Source organism: Neophocaena asiaeorientalis, unplaced genomic scaffold (genome assembly GCF_003031525.2).
Source record: "Neophocaena asiaeorientalis asiaeorientalis breed wild unplaced genomic scaffold, Neophocaena_asiaeorientalis_V1.1 scaffold147, whole genome shotgun sequence".
Lineage (NCBI taxonomy): Eukaryota > Metazoa > Chordata > Mammalia > Artiodactyla > Phocoenidae > Neophocaena > Neophocaena asiaeorientalis.
This window is the reverse complement of record NW_020173758.1, coordinates 1423572-1445632: the sequence shown is the minus strand read 5'-3', so window position 1 is coordinate 1445632 and position 22061 is coordinate 1423572. Positions and strand designations below refer to the sequence as shown.

Genomic DNA, 22061 nt, shown 5'->3' with positions numbered 1-22061 from the left:
CTAATAAGAAAAAAAAAAAAGAAAACAGGGAGCTGTTGGAAGGTTTTGCTCGGAGGAGCAGCCTGACTGCTGTTTTAAACGGATCACTCTGGTTGTTGTGTCGCAAATAGACTGTAGGGTTCGAGAGTGAAACCAAGGAGACCAGTTTGGAGCTGGTTGAAGCAATCCAAGCAAGAGGTAGTGTAGCTTACACCACTAGGGATAAGGAATAGGGGGAAATGGTTGGATTCTGGATTTTTTTTTGAAATTAGAGTTAACAATTTCCTGACAGATTGGATATGAGATGCGAAGAAAAGAGAGAAATCAAGCAGAGCTTTGGAGTTGCCATCACTGACCCCGGGAAATCTGTCAGTGGAGTATCCTAGTCTCCAAGTGTCTTTACAGATAATATTTCATACCATCCAAGCGAATCAACAGCCTCTGCATTGGCTGGAGGAACCTGGATGCAACCTGGAATTCAAAGGGTGTGCGCAGGCCCTCCCTTTGCTAGTTTAAAACCATTTCCTAAGTCCTGTGTACTTGCACTCTGTCTCCCTTTTTTCTCTCCCCTCCCTTGCTCTCCCTCTCTTCCCGTCTTCCAACCCCAAAAGGTCCTTCAAGCTCCAGAAACATCCTAGAAAATCCTTCCAGGTGTTGAAAGACTTCTGTTATTAGACTGTGCTGCCTCCTCAGCCCATGTCGCTGTTATTCCCTCGTGCTGCCACCAGGTGGCAGTGCACTGCTAAACATTGCACTGTTGGGCCCTGCATTACTTCTCAGTAGAGAGGGGGCAGGGCTGAACTTTATTTATTTACTTTTTTTGTTTTTGTTTTGCGGTACGCGGGTCTCTCACTGTTGTGGCCTCTCCCGTTGCGGAGCACAGGCTCCGAACGCGCAGGCTCAGCGGCCATGGCTCACGGGCCCAGCCGCTCTGTGGCATGTGGGATCTTCCCGGACCGGGGCACGAACCTGTGTACCCTGCATCGGCAGGTGGACTCTCAACCACTGCGCCACCAGGGAAGCCCAGGGCTGAACTTTAGAATGGGCTGATATATCACAAGACAAATCTGGCTTGGGGAAGATGAGGAGAGATTGTCTCCAATTCTTTTTTTAGAAACATCATATATCCTTGCTAGGGTTGATTTTCCTTTTTTGAGTTTGAAAAGGCTCTATATGGCTTTCTAGCAGTCTTTCCACGTAGAGAGTGTTTTTATTTAAAGACTTTATTCATCAAACACCTTGCTGAGGTTGTAGTACTGGTGTATTTGTTTTATATGCTCTTCTTTGTTCGAGACAGGTAGAACAGCTCCCTAGAAGCCTTCCCAAAAGTAAAATCCTTCTTGAAAATCAAGAGTGGATATTGATTGAGTAGTTTCTGTATGCAGAATTTGGACTATGTTTTATGAAGAAGTAAGGAAAGGAAGTGCCCTTTGTGTGAAGTTTTTTGTTGCAATTGGAGAGGCAAAAGCATGAACACTGGAAACCTCAGGAATTAATAAAAGTGCTACTGGGCAGTGCTAGTGACTAAAAAATAATAAAGGCACCAGGTACCTCTGGAGCCTGGAATGCACGGTGGGGCTGAAAAGAAGCCTTGTGGTTGAAGTCTGCCTGTAGACCAGTTAGGTTCCCAGCCCCTCTGCTCTACGCTGATAGAAAACCCAAGATTTACCCACTGGAAAAGTTGAATAAAGAGGTTTTGGCTTTAGGAACAACAAGCCAAATTATGAATGGGATAAGACATTGCTCTGAAAACCCAGGGTTTAAGGAATGTAGATTACTACCCCTGCCCCCTCAACACACACCACTAAGGTCTCCTTTCCAATCAGTTCATGTATTTCTCCCAGGTAGGAGATGAAAGATTAGCTTTGAAGAAAATGCTTTGCTCAGTAGAAGAGAACTATAGAGTCCAACAGTTGGGATTTCCCCCAATGAAGTGGTCAAGTCCTGACTATTTTTATCCTTTACTTGACAAGTTCTACCCAGCACACAGAGCTTCTGTCTTCCTTTTAGTGCCTCATTCTTTAATAGGAACCAGGGTTTCTCAGACTCGTTACTGTTGACTTTTTGGGCCAGATAAATCTCATTGGAAAGCTGTCCTCTGCACTGTGGGATGTTTAGCAGCATCCCTGGCCTCTACCACTAGAGGCCAGTAGCACCCATCCCTTTCCCACCCCTCACTCCCAAAAATGTGACGGGTGACCAAAAATGTCTCCCGTCCTTGCCAAATGTCCCTGGGGGGAGAAATCTCCCCCTCTTCCTTGAGAACTACTGGTTTGAACCGGCATCTACAGACTACCAGCCATTGGAGGAAAGTCCCATTCATAAGAGAAAGCAAAACAGAGAAAGGAACTTTGAGAAAAGGAATGTGGGGGGCTGGGGGATGGGTATTAAAGGAAAACAGTATCCTCAGAGAAATGAGAGGACATTGTGTCTTAAAAAAAAAATGAGATCTATTCTTTTTAAATCCTCACAGAATAAGAAAGACCTTTGGCTATTAAAATTGTAACTGTAGGAATAAAAAAAAATTGGAAGATCATATTCAAGAGCTCTGTTGTAAATCAGAACGAAAAATAAAAACAATAGAGGAAAGGTAAGAAAATTAAATAATTAAACTGGATTTTGGCGGTGTACTATCTAAAAAGAACAAGGACATGGGAAAAATTTTTTTAAAACAAGTGAAGACCGAAGCAGAGTTCCCAGCACTGGAAGGACATAACCTTCAAACTAAAGGACTATCCCCAGCCTAGTTAAATTGTAGTCACAATAAGATATATCATCATCCTATTTCAGAACTAGTGATAAAGAGAAGAATTCCAGAAACATCCAGAAAGGGGGTTCTAATGACATTCAGAGTGACAGTGGAGAAATGTCCTCAAACGGATTCCCATATACCCTTTCACAGAGGATGTGCTCCACCAAAACAAGGGAAACCCAAGAAGGAGGAAGACTCCAGTCCCAGAATCTGGGCGCCAGCCCAAGAGAGCAGCAAGGGGATTTCTTAGGATGGCAGTGAAGGGAGTTCCAGTGTGAAGACAGCCATGTTCAACAGGCCTCGAGAGAGAAAAGGCAGTGCTGCTTTGAATGCAGAGGAGGGAGTGGCAGGAGATTGGGAAAGCAGTTGGTTAAATTACAAGACGAGAAATTATTTCAATTGTAGAAACCTGAGACCATCTTAGTGTTTTCAGTTGCAGAAAAGATTTAAGTGATCTATTTTTTAAGGTTGTACAGAGAGGGTATAGGGATCATTTTGAGTTATGAATAGTGGTTCATTTTTGGTTTTGTTTGAACATTTTCTAAGTTATAATTAGAAAACAATGCAAGTTTTTTGGGTTTTTGTTTGTTTTTTTGAAGAAACAAAGCTGAGAAGAGATAAAAGCCCCAGTGGAAGTAATAATTTTCTAAACAACCCACATATCGTCAGCACTAATATTTTGGGACTAGTATAATTATATAATTATATTTTGGAAGCATATTAATTTTTCTTTTACTTTAATAAATAAGGATCTTTTGGTTTCATCTTTTAGCCCATATGTATGTATGATTCAGTGACAGTTTCGTGATTGCAGGGTTTATCTATCAGTACGTCTGAAATTAGCATGATATGCGTCCATTTAACAACACCTGTTATTTTCCACCAGGTGGGCTGCTAACTTCACACAGTGAACTAAGACTGTGTTTAACTGCTGAGACTTCTAAATCTAATGCTAATGCATTTGGTATCTCTCTTTCATAATTCCCAAGCAATTCTAAAAGAAATAAGTTTGTGAACTATGTAATTGCAGTTGTGGGGTTTTGTTTCAGTTTCTAAATTGTGTATTACAACTTACAGTTTAACATTTTTACCTGTTTAGAGTGTGACTAATGTATATATGCACTTTTTCTCTTTATAATGGACCTTGACTATATTCAGTTATAGGTAAAAGTAAAAAAAAAAAATCTCTAAGTTGGAAGATGATCATTCTAGATGCGTGAAAAAGAGAAAGTATTTGAAATTTATTGTACATAGAGATCCTGTGATGTGGCTGTTTCAGTGAATAAATGATTATTTTCAGATAGATGTTATATATGGTTCTAAAGTATTTTAAGTAGCTTAATCTCTTAAATTCCTTCCCAAATCTTAGTTTTCCCATCCTCCATCTCTACAACAAAGGCATGTTAGGTTAAACTTTCTTTGAATCAGATTCTGAATTGATGGTATTGAAATAACTGTGAATAATGTCTTGCAGTTATTTCAGCTTTAAGGTAATTTGACCATTTTCCCTGTGCCAGTGAAATTTGTATGGGATTCTTACAACGTGCAGAGCTAGTAACATTTTGCAATATGGTGCTATTGTTTCTCTTGTAAAGCTAATTAAAGACATTCTAATAACCAATGTTTGAATTTAAACATTTCCATAAATAGCGTATTTTTAAAATGAAAACTTATATTATGGGCCCAAACATACAATAATTTCTTTTTTGTTGTACATACAATAATTTCTTTTTTGTTGTTGTCACAAAACCAGGATGTGGCCTGTTTCCTTTTATCCTTCCTTTTGCACAAATGGAGATTTTTGGGTCTCTTTTAGCCTTTAAGCTCCAAGAAATAATTCTGGAGCCAGTAGTTACAATCCTGCCAGGACAACATAATTCTTTTTTTTTTTTTTTTTTTTTTTTCGGTTAGATTTGCTGTTCTGGACAACATAATTCTGAGCGCTACAAGTAGTGAGGGTGACTGGTGGTGGTTTTAGTCAGGATTGACCAATGAGCTGAGTGCTAGAAGGAAGCAAAAGTGGAATAGCGGGTGCAGAGGGTGTTCACTTGTCCTTGAAGGATGTGAAAGATGCTCGAGTCATGGTAGAGGGTGAAGTGCCGTGAAGTGACCTATGATGAAGGAACCATGGGTTCCAGGCTGGGTCCCGCTGATAACCAGCTCTGTCACCTTGGGCGAGTTAGCCTCTCTGGACCTAAGTCTCTCACTGTGAAACAAGGAGGCCTGGCTGAGATCAGGGATCCTCAACTAGCATCCTTGATCCCACAACTGGCTGTCAAGTCTGACTTGTCAAAGACAAGCGAGGCCGCTGCTCCAGGCCAGGCCACCCTGGGACCTGTCAGCGCCTGCCTGGAATCTAGATTTCCCAACACTGCCTTTTCTGAGATTCCCAGTTGTCTTGCTCTGTCTGCCCACCTGCCAAGTGAATTCATTGCCCAAGTTCCCAGTACAAACCCCTGTCTATCCCATTTCAACCTGACAATTACCTGTACATATTCTCTAATACGGATATATTTTGTACTTAGAGAGTGTTTTACTGACTCACAAAATTATGCTCAAAACCGAACCACAGTGAATAACGATATGCTCTCAGTCTGTTTCCCCTTTTACCATTCACTCCCCTAAAAACCTGAGAGTCACCCCAAGCTCCCCAGCCTCCTTAAATCCCTGCTCCCCGCTGTTTGCCCTCTCCAGTCCTTCAGCTTAGTGTTGTAAATATCCTTTAGGCCAGCGGTCCCCAACCTTTCTGGCACCAGGGACCAGTTTCGTGGAAGACAGTTTTTCCGCGGGGGGGCGGGTGGGGGCAGATGGCTCAGGCGGTAAGGCGGGCGACGGGGAGCGGCCCACTCACCTCCTGCTGTGCGGCCCGGTTCCTAACAGGCCACAGACTAGCACCAGTCCGTGGCCCGGGGGTTGGGGACCCCTGCTTCAGGCCTTCAACGTCATTCCCCTGGCATGTTTCAGTGATCTCTCAAATGATTTTCCTCCTCTGGTTGAGGTGCCGCCCTTCTGTCCATTCTGTTCGTAACTGCCAGAGTGGTATTTCTTGAAAGCAGATCTGACTACAGTACTCTCCTTTTTTAACATCCTTCAGTAACTCCTCTTTGCCTTTAGATTTGAGTACATACTCTTTAGCATGGCTTTGAAGGCCCTACCTCTGCAGCTCCATTTTCTGCTGCTCTGTCCTCTTTACATGCCAAAATATAGTTCCCCAGATAATTCCATGCCATTTCATGTCTCTCTGCTGTGAACACACCAGAAGAACCTTTTTCCCTCCTCTGCTATACCTGGTAAATGTCATATTCTTCCAAGTCAGATAAAGTATCTCTTCTATAAAGCCTGACTGGGTTTATCAAAGTATAATTCATCATTTCTTACTTGGTGCTAACATTATATTTAATAATGATGTCTCTTATCGTATCAGTCTCTCTGATTGCAATTATTAGTTGTCCTGTGTTGTCCTACCAGACTGCAGTGAGTTCTTTATAAACGTCTTATTTACCCTTGTGCTCCTAGCCCAGTTTCTGTCACCTGGTAGGTGCTCTTGGGAGTATATCTGTGCTCACAATGAAGAATACAGTTCTAACAGCCAGCGCTGTAAACACTTGTTGCATCTATGATTTTAATATCTTTTCCTTTTTAAGAAGAGGAAAGCAGTCTTTAAATTCATACCATTTTTAGGGACTTCCCTGGTGGTCCAGGGGTTAAGACTCCACGCTCCCAATTGCAGGGGGCCTGGGTTCAATCCCTGGTCCGGGAACTAGATCCCGCATGCCACAACTAAGAGCCCGTGTGCCGCAACTGAAGATCCTGCACGTGGCAATCCCGCGTGCCACAACTAAGACCCGGTGCAGCCAGATAAGTAGATCCCGCATGCCACAACTAAGAGCCCGTGTGCCGCAACTGAAGATCCTGCACGTGGCAATCCCGCGTGCCACACCCGGTGCAGCCAGATAAGTAATATTTTAAAAATAAATAAATTAATTAATACCATTTTAAAGCTAAAAGGAAGGATATTTCAACTGCAAGTGACATAAAACTAAACTCAAAACTGGCTTGAACAATAAAGAGCATTTTTTGACTTAACGAAATGGGAAAAATTCAGTGTTGTTTCTGGCAAGACTTGGTCCAGCTGCCCAGGGGGGCCACCAAGTGGTGTGTCTGCTCTATCCTCTGCAGCATCCTCCCGTCAGGCTCCCCGGTGCTGCCTCCAGGGCAGCAAAAAGCATTAGCGCCTCCTGGCTTCATATCTTTGCACCAAAGGTCTAAGGAAGAAGAAGCTCTCTTACAGCATGTAGGAGAGGGAGAGGTGAAGCTTCTTTTTCCCAGAAGTCCCAGAAAATGTCTCCTGCCTGATGGTCTCCAGCTGGGTTATATTCACATCTTTCAGCTAATCATCATAGCCACAGATGAGCGTTGTTCCGTGGTGCTTAAGCCATTCCAGTCCTACTCTTGGAGCTACAGGTTAGGGGTTAAGGAGACAGGGGCTGAAATCCCACCAAAATCATCTGGCTGAAATGTGAGCAAGGGTGAGTTACCCAAAGGAAAAATTGGATTATTTCTTGCAAAAGAAAGGGGCAATAAAAGGCTGGAAAGAGGAATACTAATATTCATTATGAAGGACTTTAGAAATCTTTTGCGCCAGACTCCCCTAAGTGTTTCAAGAACAAACTTCTTTTTTAGTTCCCTGAAGCCTGAGACCTCCAGGCAAGGAAGAGCTTCTCAAGGTAAAGTGAGGAGTGGCCCCAAGTCGTGAGGCAGGCCTGGAACAGCGGTCTTTAAATTCATACCATTTTAAAGGTAAAAGGAAGCCTGTCTCTGACAAGACAGGCTTGAGAACCAGTAGTGGGGTCATGATGGCTAGTTGAGGATCTCTGATCTCAGCCAGGTCTCCTTGCTTCACAGTGAGAGACTTGAGGTCCAGAGAGGCTAACTCACCCAAGGTGACAGAGCTGGTTATCTGAGCAGGACCCAGCCTGGAACCCACGGCTCATTCATCCCAAGACACTTCACGGTACCTCGTCATCACCTACGTTAAAGTGGGCAGCTACCAAGTTCTTGAAGGACATGCATATAAAAACTTTTTTTGGGTGGTAAATTATGGTCATCTTGATTTCAGAATGATTGGGTGAATCATCCGGCATGCTTTTACTATATATTGTACTTTTCATTATTTTAAAAAAAGCGGTTATGAAGGAAAACTGAAACCATTTTTGGTTGAATGAAATTTTACCATTTTCATTTTGTCTTATTTCCAAGATTCTGCAATAGCGTGGCATTCACTAAATAATAAATGTATTGTATGTTTCAGTGTGTGGTAACAGCAGAGAATGACTTCATAGACCACTTGACCTGCTCTGTCGTGATTTGTGATGCCATTTGGATTCCTTGGTGGAATTATTTCCATCTGAATCACTATAAACTTCTATTTAGTTTGTCACAAATCTAAGGCCAGATATGTTTGTGGTTTTCAGCAGTGATGTAATTCTGAAAGATACTGTGAAAGTTACAAGTTGTCATATACTATTAGCATTTAACTCAGTGTTTCACATAATTCCAGACAAACTAGAAGCTTGAAAAAAATCCATTTCTCCACATTATTTTTTTTTACTCTTAGACAGCCTACCTTTGCTGTCTGTCTTGCCACTGTGGGTTTGGTTATGCATCAATCAAGTACGTGTGGGGAACGCTGGGAGGCTCTGTGGGCATACACAGTAATGTAGGAAATGGTCCCTGCCACTTCTTAAGGAAGCTTGTATAGATAGACAGAAAGGATGTTTCATTAACTACATGGTGGAGAGAGAATAAGAGAGAAAGAGTCTTTCTTCTCTTTTATATGACTGCCAATTGTGTGAAACAGACTGGATCACGTTGCAAGATATGCACACACTGCAGGGTATACACATTGACCTGCACAGAAAGCAAGGACTCAACTAAAGCATACTTCCCCAGTCGGCTGCCAGGTAGGAGCAACAGCAAAACAACAGAACTTACCAGAAGGGACTTGGGGAACTAAGGTTCAACAGAAAAGTCTGAAGATTTCTAAGCCCCCCCCCCCTTTTTTTTTTTCCTGATTTTTTTTTCCACAGAGAGGCTTGCGGGCAGAGGAGGGAGTCATTGGTGACAGTGGTAGACGGGGGAGTGGTGCCAAACCTATAGCACAGAGCAGGGCACAAAGCACAGAGAGGTGAGAGGAGGCCAGCAGCCCAATTCCCATAGAGCAGGTAGAGACACAGCACACTCAGGGGGTTGAAGGCTGTAGATATATAGGGCTGGTGAGTTACAAAGCAGAGAAGGGAAAGGAAATGGGTCAGGATGGGTGGTTGGCTATCACAGAAACCACAGGCAGCCGGGAGCACAGATCCAGAGGAAGCTGGCTCAACTCACTGTGTGTTGGAGGGGGCAGGCTTCTCAGCAGGGAGGCACAGGCATCAAGAACGGCCTTCATGAAGGTGAGTCAGCAGCCTCTTTCAGGACACGTGGAAAGCCTGGGTTCAGGTTCTAGCTCTACCACTTGCTGGCTCTGTCCCCGCGGGAAGGTTCAGATGCCTCACCTGTGAAGTGAGAAGGTTCGATTAATTGGTCTCTTACATTCCTGAGATGTTATGAGATAAGGAGTTCGCCTCTTCCCCAGCATAGACGACAGACTGAACTTCTAGAAACTGTAATGACAGTCATTTATCTATTCAGCGAATAGGGATGAGCACCCATGACGTGTGAAGCACCGTTCTGTGCATCAGGGTCACAGCAGGCAGCGAGATGAGGTCCTTTCCTGTTGCGGAGCTTACGTTCTGGGGAGAGAGGCAGACAGCAATCAGACAAACTAGAAATGAGCAAGTTAATTTGAGTTACCAATAAATTGCTGTGAAGATGGTAAAATAAGACAGTGCGGTGGAGGGCAACCATGTTTTGGGGGTAGGGGATGGTGGGGGAGAACTGCATCCTCTCTGAGGAGATAATGTTCAAGCGAGACCTGACTTGCAGGAAGGAGCTTCCTATGAGACAGTCTGGGAGCAGGGCAGACAGCTCAGAATGAGAGAAAAGGCCCTCAGGAAGGAATGAGTCTGACACATTCAAACAGCAGAAAGAAGACCCGTGTGGTTGGAGGGAGTGAGCAGGGAGCGGCTAGAGACATAAGCCAGCGCCAGACTACATGGGACCTTGGAGGCAGTTGTAAGAAACCTGGATCTTATCCCAAGTGCAGTGGTGAGCCTTTGGAGGGTTTTAAGCAGGAGAAAGAAAGATCTGCTGTACATTATTAAAAGATTGCTCTGGAGATTCTGTAAAGAATAAAATGAAGGGGAGCAAGAGAAGAAGCAGAGACGACTTGAGAGGCAATTGCAATAGTCACAGTGAGAGGTGGTGATGGCTTGGACCATAAGAGTAGCGGGGATGTTGGGGATAGGTGGGTAGGTAAGGGTGTGTGTAGAGGTTTTGGAAGAAGGAAACATGGGGACAGTTTTTATAGGCATACTGTTTTTATTAGTCTGTACCTCTGCCTTGAGGAAACTGCCCCTGACCCTCTTTTATGTCCTATTTATGGGATGCAGGACACAAAGGATGCTTCGTCCATCATTTTACCCCCTGACCCCCATCACCAGACCCAACATTTGGTTTCAGAGTGTTCTCCACCAACCCTCATCCCTGCCAGTCCCAACATAGATTCTTCACATCTATTCAGGAAACCTGTTTATGATAGCTTCTACTGTTCATTTGTCAGTTTCTGGCTTGGGAACACAGGAATAGCATGTTTTGGTGGCAAATATGATAGTTCAGTTTTGAGTTGTTACAGAAAAGCCTAGTGAATAGAGGAATACCAAAACAAGTATGTAGGGCTTCCCTGGTGGCGCAGTGGTTGGGAGTCCGCCTGCCGATGCAGGGGACACGGGTTTGTGCCCCGGTCCGGGAAGATCCCACGTGCCGCGGAGCGGCTGGGCCCATGGGCCATGGCCTCTGGGCCTGCGTGTCCGGAGCCTGTGCTCCACAGCGGGAGAGGCCAAAACAGTGAGAGGCCCGCGTACTGCAAAAAAAAAAAACAAGTATGTATTTCTTGCCCCAGTAGAATGGATTATTGAGGGCCAGTTTAGCAGCCCACAGTATTTCTAAAAGGAAGAGCTTTCCCTGGGTCTCTGTAAGAATCCAGGAAAAGACTGACCCTGCTTGGGTCATGTGGCCACTCTGAAACCAAGTGTTGGGTCTGGAGATGGGGCTCAGGGGGTCAAATGATGGATGAAGTATCCTTTGTGTCCTGCATCCCATTAATAGCACATAGAAGAGGATCAGGGACAGTTTCCTCAAGGCAGAGGTACAGACTAATAACAACAGTATGTCTATAAAGGTGCCTTCACTTGGATTTCTCTAGATACCACAACCCCTAGGAATGCCTTGTCATAGCCGAGCCTAAATTGTAGCTCTCTGAAACTCTCTCCCATTCCTTTGTCTTCAAAGGAACTTTAGTGAAGACCAAAATACAAGCATTCTATTGATAATTTTTCTTCACTGACTTCTTTATATATTTGATTATCTTCTAAAACTATATAAAGTAATAAAAACTCTCTTAAGGTTTTGTCATGGCCTGGTTCTCTGTATTTCTTCTAGGCGATACAGGACATCAGATACCCTAGCACCAACTTCTGTGTATCAGGCATAGCTATTCTGAGGGCTCTGTCCCTATCAAGATGGCCCCAGGTTTCCATCCGCTTGACTGCACCCCCGCATAGCAGGTTTAATACAGAACCAGTGGGCATAGAATTTTTCAAGAAGTTTTAGATGTACAGTGGAAGGCTCTGGTCGCGTTAACCTAGCAGACTCCCTTTCCCTTTGTGCTCAGACCTCAAAGCCTCAGGACAGTCTTCTCTCTTGGACTTATTTTCTGGGGAGAGGACCCACAAGGGCTGAGAAGTTCCTTGAGGCCCTCTAGGCTGTGTATCTAGGACACATTGATGGGGAGGGCGCGTTTGTCTTTGGTTCCTTCTCATCTCCCCTTAGGGTTTGGTGCCTCCTGACTCTGGCTGTTTATAAACTCTCAATACCCTGCTTTGCTCTGGCATTTTCCCTCTTGCCCCAGGAATTCCATACGTTCAGTTCAACTCATTTATTGAGTGGACCTTACAAATAAGGCCCCAGGTTAAGCACTGTGAAATTACCTCCTTTGTGTCCTTTCTGCATTCCCAGTCTAAGAACATCTCAGGCAGGTGACAGGAAGATTGAGTTATTTTATATGAATACGCAAAAACATACTGAATCATTTATTCAATAAATATATACTGCGCACCAACCGTAAACCAAATACTCTTACAAGCACCGAGATTGCAACGATCAAAGTTCCTGGCGTTCTCAGGTAGGTTATATTCTCGTGGAGGTATCAGTAAATAGACATATAATATGCCAGTAGAGGAAATAGAGTAATTTTAAAACAAAAAGCAAGCTTGGTGATGGAGGAGAGAGGAGTGTGCATACAGGTGGGAAGAGCAGGGTTATTTAGAAAGGTCAGTCGGGAAAGGTGCCTCTGAGAACTGATCTGGTGGGGGAATGGGTGGGAAGAGGCTTGGATTTGGAGAGAAGTCTCTTTTTTGGTAGGATTTCCAGTTCCCTGAACTTATTATCAAAACGACATAATGTGGCGAAGACTTAGATGGGGTTTGGAGGTATAGGCCTCTCTATCGTAGAGCCATAAGCCAGAGAGGGGTACCATATGGACCCTGCCCCCCCGTCCCCGGTCTCCTGCCGGTCAGGGTCATCGTTCTGACCCCTTGCCTGGCTCGATCCTCACCACCCGCATTTCCCCACGCTGGTCACCAACTCTCTGTTTTCCTGTTTATCTCACTGGTAGGACTTCCAGCTTGGCTTTCTTCCCAGCTACCACGTAGCCTCTTGTCCTTGATGGTAATGTAGATTCTTGCATTACCTTGCCTTGGGCTATTCTGAGTAAATTTCCTGCCCTATCACTAGGAAGAACCTACTCCTTGCCCACCCTGTGGGTAACCATATACTTTATCATTTAAAGTGGGATACTTCTGAGAGCAGAAGGGATCACTATTAATAATTATGCCAGGACTGCAGACATAAACTGGGACCATCCTGTGTAAACTGAGTGGTGGGTCACACTGTATGCATGAGGTCATTGGCTCAGTTAGCTCCAGCCCGCAAGTGGAACCAAGACTCCCCTCCCCAGCCTAGCATCTGATCTGAAGGCTGAGGCTGGGCTCCTTCCATGGTGCAGCCAGAAGTCAGAAGACAGGTCATCACTCTTCAGTCACTACCTTGTTTGCTCACCCTCTGGCCTGTTTTTCTAGGCTCCATCTAGGAGGACCCTCAGGTCGCACCCCAGAACATGCCTCCACTAGTTTCCATCCTTCTGGGACTGGACTGGAGACTTCTAGAACCCACTTTCTCTGCTTCCTCAGGCTGCTCCCCGGGACGAGATGTAGTCTTTTCTTCCATGTCCAAGTCTAAGAGAGCTGTCTCTAGACCCTTGCGTAGGCCCTACCAGGCTTTTGTGTTTGCCTCTCTGGAGCTCAAATGGAGTCAGGGGAGCTGGGCTTCCAGAGCCAGAGTCAGGCTGACCACCCCTTCCAGCCCCTCAGGACACTAAAAATACCCAAAAATACTGTTCATTGCTTCTTTACATAGCTATAAGCAAAGAAGATGTGGTGTGTATATATATACAATGGAATGCTACTCAGCCGTAAAAAAGAATGAAATAATGCCCTTTGCAGCAACATAGATGGACCTAGAGATTATTATGCTAAGTGAAGTAAGTCAGAAGGAGACAAATACCGTATGATGTCACTTATATATGGAATCTAAAATATGACACAAATGAACGTATCTACGAAAAAGACTCACAGATATAGAGAACAGACTTGTGGTTGCCAAGGGGGGAGGGGGAGGGGAGAGGGATGGATTGGGAGTTTGGGATTAGCTGATTCAAAGTGTTACATGTAGAATGGATAAACAACAAGTTCTACTATATAGAACAGGGAGCTACGTTTAGTATCTTGTGATAAACCATAATGGAAAAGAATATGAAAGAGAATATATATAACCGAATCACTTTGCTCTACAGCAGAAATTAACACAACATTGTAAATCAACTAAACTTCAATAAAATAAAAATTTTTAAAAAGTTACATGCTCACAGCTTTAAAAGATTAAAGGGACATGGTAGACACCCATGGTTTTTTAAAGAAAATATTACAGATATTAAGATCAGGCCTCAAATTTTTGAAGTAACACTGAAAAATCCTTTATAATGAGACCCTACTGGGTTATTTTCACTATAATAATACTGACATCTTATTGGGTTCAAATGTATTTTGTAGTACAGGTCCACAATCTCTGATCTGAAATCCTAGAAAGCTCGGAAAACTGAGGGAGAAAAAAAAAGTTCCAAGTTTGTCACAAGTTTATTTGACAGTAAAACCTGGTTTGAATTGGCACGAGGAGTATAGTCTTTATCCCACTTAGTGTGAATGTTTGTGTTTTGCTATAGAAATGTTAATATGTTTGGTTACTTCTCCAAACTTCAGCGGTGGATATTATGTAATATATGGTATATGTCCTGTATTACCTGTTCGAAACACTTCTGATCCAGAAGGTTTCTGATTAGGCATTCTGGCTCTATAGTGCTGAAACCAAGCAAGGCCTCATGTACCCACAGTGCAGAAGGCCAAACTCTGACAGCCAAGAGTTTGCAGCAAAGTAAGGGTTTATTGTAAGGGGCCAAGGAAGAGTGTAGGAGACAAGCCTCAGATCCATTCCCACTTGGTCTTTGAGTTAGGGATTTTTTTTTTTTTTAAAGGGATGAACAAAGGCTGGGATTAATTATCTTGTGACACTTCTTAATCATAGTTTTGGGAGTCAGGATGTTCTGGTTTATGAGGCTCAGACCAGGTGGTCCATGGCTCAGGGGTCTGTTAGCTCATCTTGCCCTGGAGAAACAACCTGGGTTTGTATGTTAATGATGATATATATAATAGCAATTTTAGTGCATTAACGATGTTATGGACAACAGCAATTTTAGTCATCTGACTGTGGTGGATAAGTGTTCAGTTAGCACAGCATAGAGGTCAGAGGGGACAAGAAAGGGAATAAAGATTTGGATAGAGAGATTAATCATAAGCTCCGTAAGGAAACTCAGTGTTAGGGGGGCTCAGTTTCAGTACTGTTTTACCCATCACATGTTTTTAAATTAATAATCTCCACAAATTAGTCAAGCACAAACTTCCAACAAGATTCCTTACAAGTTTGCCCCCTTTTGGATACTGCCCCTTGTATGGTCTATAGTTTGGGAACTATTCAGTATTATTTTCTAGTTGAACATTTAGTACCTTAATCCTTTGGAAGAAAAAAAAACATTGATATAATAAATAATTAATAAATAAATAAAAATAGTGGATAACATACTGAGTCCAGATCTTTCTTTCCCCACTGGTATAGTATGGAAGGAAGAGGGACTGTCCATCATATGTGAAACAGAGTGGTCACGTGTGCAGCCCATTTTCGTTTTTTCTTTTTCTGCGGTATGCGGGCCTCTCACTGTTGTGGCCTCTCCCATTGCGGAGCACAGGCTCCGGATGCACAGGCTCCGGATGCGCAGGCTCAGTGGCCATGGCTCACGGGCCTAGCCGCTCTGTGGTTTGTGGGATCTTCCTGGACCGGGGCACGAACCTGTGTTCCCTGCATCAGCAGGCGGACTCTCAACCACTGCGCCACCAGGGAAGCCCTCGTTTTCATTTTTATAGGGGCTACACAGATGCCCTCCTGGAGCATAACAGAAGCCTCCACACACAATCTTACACCTTTTTCTAAATTTGAAAAAACTTAGGACCAGTAGTTTTGTGTCTTGCACTAGTTTACGAAAAGGTTTTTCTGTTCTTTTCTCTAGGAGCGTATTGTTCCTCAAGGCCAGAGGTGGGGGGATGGGGAGAGGAATGTATTAGGTATTTAGTCCTTTACTCTCTGACTTAACGTTTGTGGTAGCCAGGCTGCAAGGAACTCCCAGTGATTCTCACCTTCTGGTATTCAGTTCCCTGTGTAACCCCTTCCACATCATATACAGTTTGTGGCAAACAGTTCCAGATTTTCTTCATGCAACTACTGATATGTGTACCATTGTGTATACAAACACACACAGCTTTGTGATTTGTTAATACACGCTGGATCATATTAAACATACTGTCCTGCAATGTGTATATTCACTTTAACAACTTATCTGGGCACATCTTCCATATCTGTTCATATAAATCTATGTCATTTGTTCATGTGTCTCCATATATTTTATTGTATGGACTTCTCCAGTCCCTGTTGGAGGATATTTGGGCTGTTTCCAATTTCCACAAATACAAACTGTGATAAAGTAGATAGCATGTGGGTAAATCTGTGGGATGTATTTCTGGTAGCAGTAATGCTGGATCAAAAGTAGACACACTTAAAATTCTGATAGATATTCCTAAATTGCCCTCCCCAAAAGTTGTTCTAATGTATTTGCCCAGGGAATGTAAATGTCTATTTCCTTACATCCTCAAAAACGCTGAGTATCCACAGTCTCTACCAGTTAGGTAGGTGAAAAATGACTCATTGCTTTCTTTTGTGTTTAATTGTTAACAATCTTTTCAAATGTGTATTGGCTGTTTGTGTTTCTTCTGTTTGGAATTGTCTGTCCATCTCCTTTGCCCATCTTGATACTAGGTTACTTATACTGATTTGTAAGGACTCTTTGTATATAAGTATGTTAAGGTCTTTGCCTGAAACATATTTTATAGAAAATTTCCTCCAGCTTATTGTCAACACTGACTTTAACATTTTGAATCATATTCAGGAACTTTTTGTCATAACCCAGTGATGTGTGTTGTATAAAGCACAAAAAAGCCTTTATAACTTAGTTTAAAAATATTTCCAATGAAAATTAAAATTGAGAGAGCATTTCCTGTTTGTACAAATGTTAACTGTTTCTATGTTTAACTTTAGTATCACTGGCCCAGTTGATTTGCATTTTCACTATTTCCTTCTAGTTTACCGAATACTATATTCACCGCATTCCCAGAAGCCGGGAGGTCCAGCAGTCCTGGCTGTCCACGGTACTCACCACCTTGTACTCTATGTGGCTCTCCTTCCCCCTGACTCACCGATTGAAGCCAGATTTGGTACGTATGAGCATCGGAGGAGAGAGAAGGTCACTCTCCTGTGCATCCTTCATTAGTAACAGGACATATTGTTTTATTGAACAGCTACCATTCATCAGTGTGCCAGATACTATACCAGACCTTTTACTAACGTGTGCTAAAATTTATTTCAATGCACTTTGCTCAAAGAGGTGGGAAATTTGTCTTCCATTTCTAGCTATAACTTGAACTCTAAATTTGCCCTTTTCTCCCCTCTGTCTCATGGCAATAGGGACTAACCCAGCACTATCTTTAAGCAGTTTGTGCTGCTACCCACCTGTGGTTTCTAAGCCAACGTCATGTGCTTGCTTGTCAGCCAGAAAAGAGCCAGTTTTTTAAAATTCCTTTTCAGTACTCTTTTTATTTTGTCAAAACTCTGTTACCAATACTCTGTAGTGGCCTGTATGGGAAAAGAATCTAAAAAAGAGTGGATATGTGTATTTGTATAACTGATACACTCTGCTATACACCTGAAACTAACACAACAACTAACACAACATTGTAAATCAATTATACCCCAGTGAATTTTTTTTTTAAGTTAGCAATCCTAGTAGGCACAAAAAAACAGAAACAAAAACAAAAAGCTCTGTTACCAGAAAATGATATGCAGTGGGCAGAATGTCATGCACACTCAAGTTTTTATAGGAAAGTAATACAGAAAATAGAAATGTGAAGGCTTTAGTGTACTGTATTAAACCTTACCTTCCTTATCTATAAAAGTCTTCAGTTCTCTGTGGTCTTTAGGATGAAGTTCTATTACTAAGTGCTAAATGCACTTCAGTAGCCAATGCAGATCAGCAGATATGTTATTACAGTAGCGTACACAGTACTTAAATAATACTCTCATTCCTGTTTAAGGCAGAATCCATTAATCTGCATAGCCTTAAAGAAACCCTTTATTTGCTTTCCATATACATGAGTTCTGGCACAGTGGATGTTATTCTCATGAATAATTGAACAAAAATGCCTTCAGCTACCATGATTTTGAAAGATCTCTATCAGTTTGGTCATTGCCTTTCACCAGCTGGATTGCAGTTCAGGTCCCTCCCTTGGATGAGAATTTAAAAATCTGAATTGTCTACGTGAGTACTTTAGATTGTTTTTAAAAGCTATAATTTACAAACAGTGAAATGCATAGATCTTAAGTATATAGTTTGACTACATCTCTATCAAGATATAGAACATTTCCATCACCCCACCTGCCCCTTCCCAAGCAGCCACTTTCTGGTGATTTCTATCACCATAGATTAATTTTGCTTATATTTATTTTTAAATTTTTGACAGAATAAGTTTATCTCACAGTCTCCAACCACATTTTTTTTTAACATCTTTATTGGGGTATAATTGCTTTACAATGGTGTGTTAGTTTCTGCTTTATAACAAAGTGAATCAGCTATACTCCAACCACATTTTAAGAGTGTGGAACTCAGATGTTTTCCTAAAAGGTCATTACTACTCTTAAAGATTTAATTATTTCTGAAACTTAAGAGACAAAATGGAAGGAAGAAAAAAGGTCTTCACATTTTAAGCTGGAAATTTGGGGTTTACATTTACTAAATCACTGGGGGCATGACCACTGTCAATGGCAGCAGCCATGTTGAATGTGGTGACTTTAGGACTCTAAGGTGTGAAGGTGAGAAGGAAGTAGTGACATGATGGCTGATGTCTGCTGTGGACATGGAGGAGCTCTGGTGACGGCCCTGCCTAAGTATTTTGATACCCTTGTAGTAGTAAGAGTAACTGATGGGGCATTAGGACACTTGGTCCCAGGCTCACTTTGGCTTTTATTTTATTTTAGTTCCCTTCTGGGCATCATTCTCTACCTTAAAACAAAAGGATTGGACCAGATGTCCTCTCAGTTTCCTTCAAACTTAGTCTAAAATTTTATGAGTGCCATAAATTTGCCTATAAAAGAGTGGAAGGGAAAAAAAGACTATTATGTTTCTAAAGGAATAAAAAGGGAAAAGGGGGGAAATGTGAAATACTTATTTCTGTTTTAAACTGAGTTTTCAAAATTATTTCAAACCTGAACATTATCCAGTCAGTTGCTTTGATGTGGCTGGCTTCACAAAATGAACTCCCATGTAATGAAATTCCCTTATACACACACACGAAGTTAATGGTTAGGAACAACATGCAGATCTCTCCTGTATTCATCCTTGGCTTTCTTTTTTTAAAATTGTAAATGGCACTAATTTCATTTTTCTTTTTGAATATTTTTGCCTTTTTAAAATTGAAGTATAGTCGATTTATAGTGTTGTGTTAGTTTCAGGTATACAGCAAAGTGATTCAGTTATACATATGTATATATTCTTTTTCAGATTCTTTTCCATTATAGGTTATTACAAGATATTGAATATAGTTCCCTGTGCTATACAGTAGGACCTTGTTGTTCATCTGTTTTATATATAGTAGTTTGTATCTGTTAACCCCAAACTAATTTATCCTTCCCTCCCTCCCTTCCCCTTTGGTAACCATAAGATTGTTTTCTATGTCTGTGAGTCTGTTTCTATTTTGTAAATAAGTTCATTTGTATCATTTTTTTAGATTCCACAAATAAGTGATATCATATGGTATTTGTCTTTCTCTGTCTGACTTACTTCACTTAGTATGTGATAATCTCTAGTGCTATTCATGATGCTGCAAATGGCATTGTTTCATTCTTTTTTATGGCTGAGCAATATTCCGTTGTATATATATGCCACATCTTCTTTATCCATTCATCTGTTGATGGACACTTACATTGCTTCCATGTCTTGGCTATCATACGTAGCGCTGCTATGAACATTGGGGTGCATGTATCTTTTCAAATTAAAGTTTTCATCTTTTCTGGATATATCCCCAGGAGTGGAATTGCTGGATCATATGGCAACTCTATTTTTAGTTTTTTAAGGAACCTCCATACTGTTTTCCCACCAACAGTGTAGGAGGGTTCCCTTTTCTCCACACCCTCTCCAGCATTTATTATTTGTAGGCTTTTTGATAATGGCCATTCTGACTAGTGTGAGTTTTGATTTGCATTTCTCTAGTAATTAGCCGTGTTGAGCATCTTTTCATGTACCTGTTATTGTCTGACTTACTTCACTTAGTATGTGATAATCTCTAGTGCTATTCATGATGCTGCAAATGGCATTGTTTCATTCTTTTTTATGGCTGAGCAATATTCCGTTGTATATATATGCCACATCTTCTTTATCCATTCATCTGTTGATGGACACTTACATTGCTTCCATGTCTTGGCTATCATACGTAGCGCTGCTATGAACATTGGGGTGCATGTATCTTTTCAAATTAAAGTTTTCATCTTTTCTGGATATATCCCCAGGAGTGGAATTGCTGGATCATATGGCAACTCTATTTTTAGTTTTTTAAGGAACCTCCATACTGTTTTCCCACCAACAGTGTAGGAGGGTTCCCTTTTCTCCACACCCTCTCCAGCATTTATTATTTGTAGGCTTTTTGATAATGGCCATTCTGACTAGTGTGAGTTTTGATTTGCATTTCTCTAGTAATTAGCCGTGTTGAGCATCTTTTCATGTACCTGTTAGCCATCTGTATGTCTTCCTTGGAGGATTGTCTCTAGATCTGCTCATTTTTTTTGACTGGGTTGTTTGTTTTTTTGTATATGAGCTGTGTGTATATTTTTGAAATTAAGCCCTTGTCGGTCGCATTGTTTGTGAATATTTTCTCCCTGTGTGTAGATTGTCTTTTTGTTTTGTTTATGGTTTCCTTTGCTGTGCAAAGGCTTATAAGTTAGATTGGGTCCCATTTGTTTATTTTTGCTTTTATTTCTATTCCCTTGGGAGACTGACCTAAGAAAACATTGCTACAATTTATGTCAGAGAACGTTTTCCCTATGTTATTTTCTAGGAGCTTTATGGTATCATGTCTTATATTTAAGTCTTTAAGCCATTTTGAGTTTATTTTTGTGTATGGTATGAGGGTGTGTTCTAACTTCATTGATTTACCTGCAGCTGTCCAGCTTTCCCAATACCACTTGCTGTAGAGACTGTCTTTTCTCCATTGTATGTTCTTGCCTCCTTTGTCAAAAATTAATTGACCATAGGTGCCTGCATTTCTTTCTGGGGGCTCTATTCTGTTCCATTGATCCATATGTCTGTTTTTGTGCATCCTTAGCTTTCTTATGATTTTCATCAAAATTTCTTATTTACTTCTTAAAAAAAACAACCCAGTTTTAGAAACTATAGTAGCATCAGACTTTAAATTACTTGAGTTGTCTGAACAACCAGGTGACTTTGTGCTTCTCTTTAACTGTATGCACCTGGGCCGGTAAGTCTGCTCTCCATTCAACTGTCTCTGTGCCTCACTTTGTCATCTGTAAGATATAAATAAAGTCACTTTCCTTGTTGTTTCAGAGCAAATGCTGAATACTAGAACATTTCAGTGTTTTTTAAATGGAAATTCCATGCAGTATGTACTAGCTAACGTTTATTGAGCACACTTACATGTACCAGACCTTGTCCTAAGTACTCGCGTTCATGCTGTATGAGGTGGGAAGTACTGTTATGCACATTTAATGGAGGAGGGAAGTGAGGCTTTGTGACACAGGAAGTTACTTGCCCAGAGTGTATGCACAATCAGTAAATAACAGAGCTAGGTCTAGCATCCAGGTCTTTCTGATTCCAAAGCCCAAGGCCTTAACCACTGGACTGTATGCCACCATTTCTGGCTCACCATGGAAGATGTGTTCATTCAGTCAGGCTAATTAAAGAGTCAGTTAATAGGGCTTCCCTGGTGGTGCAGTGGTTGAGAGTCCGCCTGCCGATGCAGGGGACACGGGTTCGTGCCCCAGTCCGGGAAGATCCCACATGCCGCGGAGCGGCTGGGCCCGTGAGCCATGGCCGCTGAGCCTGCGCGTTCGGAGCCTGTGCTCCATGGCGGGAGAGGCCACAACAGTGAGAGGCCTGCGTACCGCAAAAAAAAAAAAGAATCAGTTAATAAATTACTTTTAAAATAAATTACATTAAGCATCACTCCCTCTAAATAAGAGTGTAAAATTTAAATAGATCCCAACAGATCAAATTAAGTATCTGCTTTAGTAGATTTAACAAAGCCTGATCTAATTGAATAATAATGATAGTATATATTTCAAAATTAAGTGTCATGTATATTAGAATTTTTTTTTTTTTTTTTTTTTTTTTTTT

At 41.8% G+C, this 22061-nt stretch overlaps 1 protein-coding gene across 3 annotated transcripts in view; it reads left to right on the top strand.

Moving 5' to 3' along the window:
- The window catches only part of ALG14 (ALG14 UDP-N-acetylglucosaminyltransferase subunit), a 109759-nt gene that overhangs the window by 25570 nt on the left and 62128 nt on the right, over window positions 1–22061 (top strand). For all 3 annotated transcript variants that reach the window (XM_024751307.1, XM_024751305.1, XM_024751306.1), the window contains one exon: window positions 16747–16878. In XM_024751307.1, the coding sequence (XP_024607075.1) occupies window positions 16747–16878 (132 nt within the window). The remainder of the gene's footprint in view (window positions 1–16746; window positions 16879–22061) is intronic.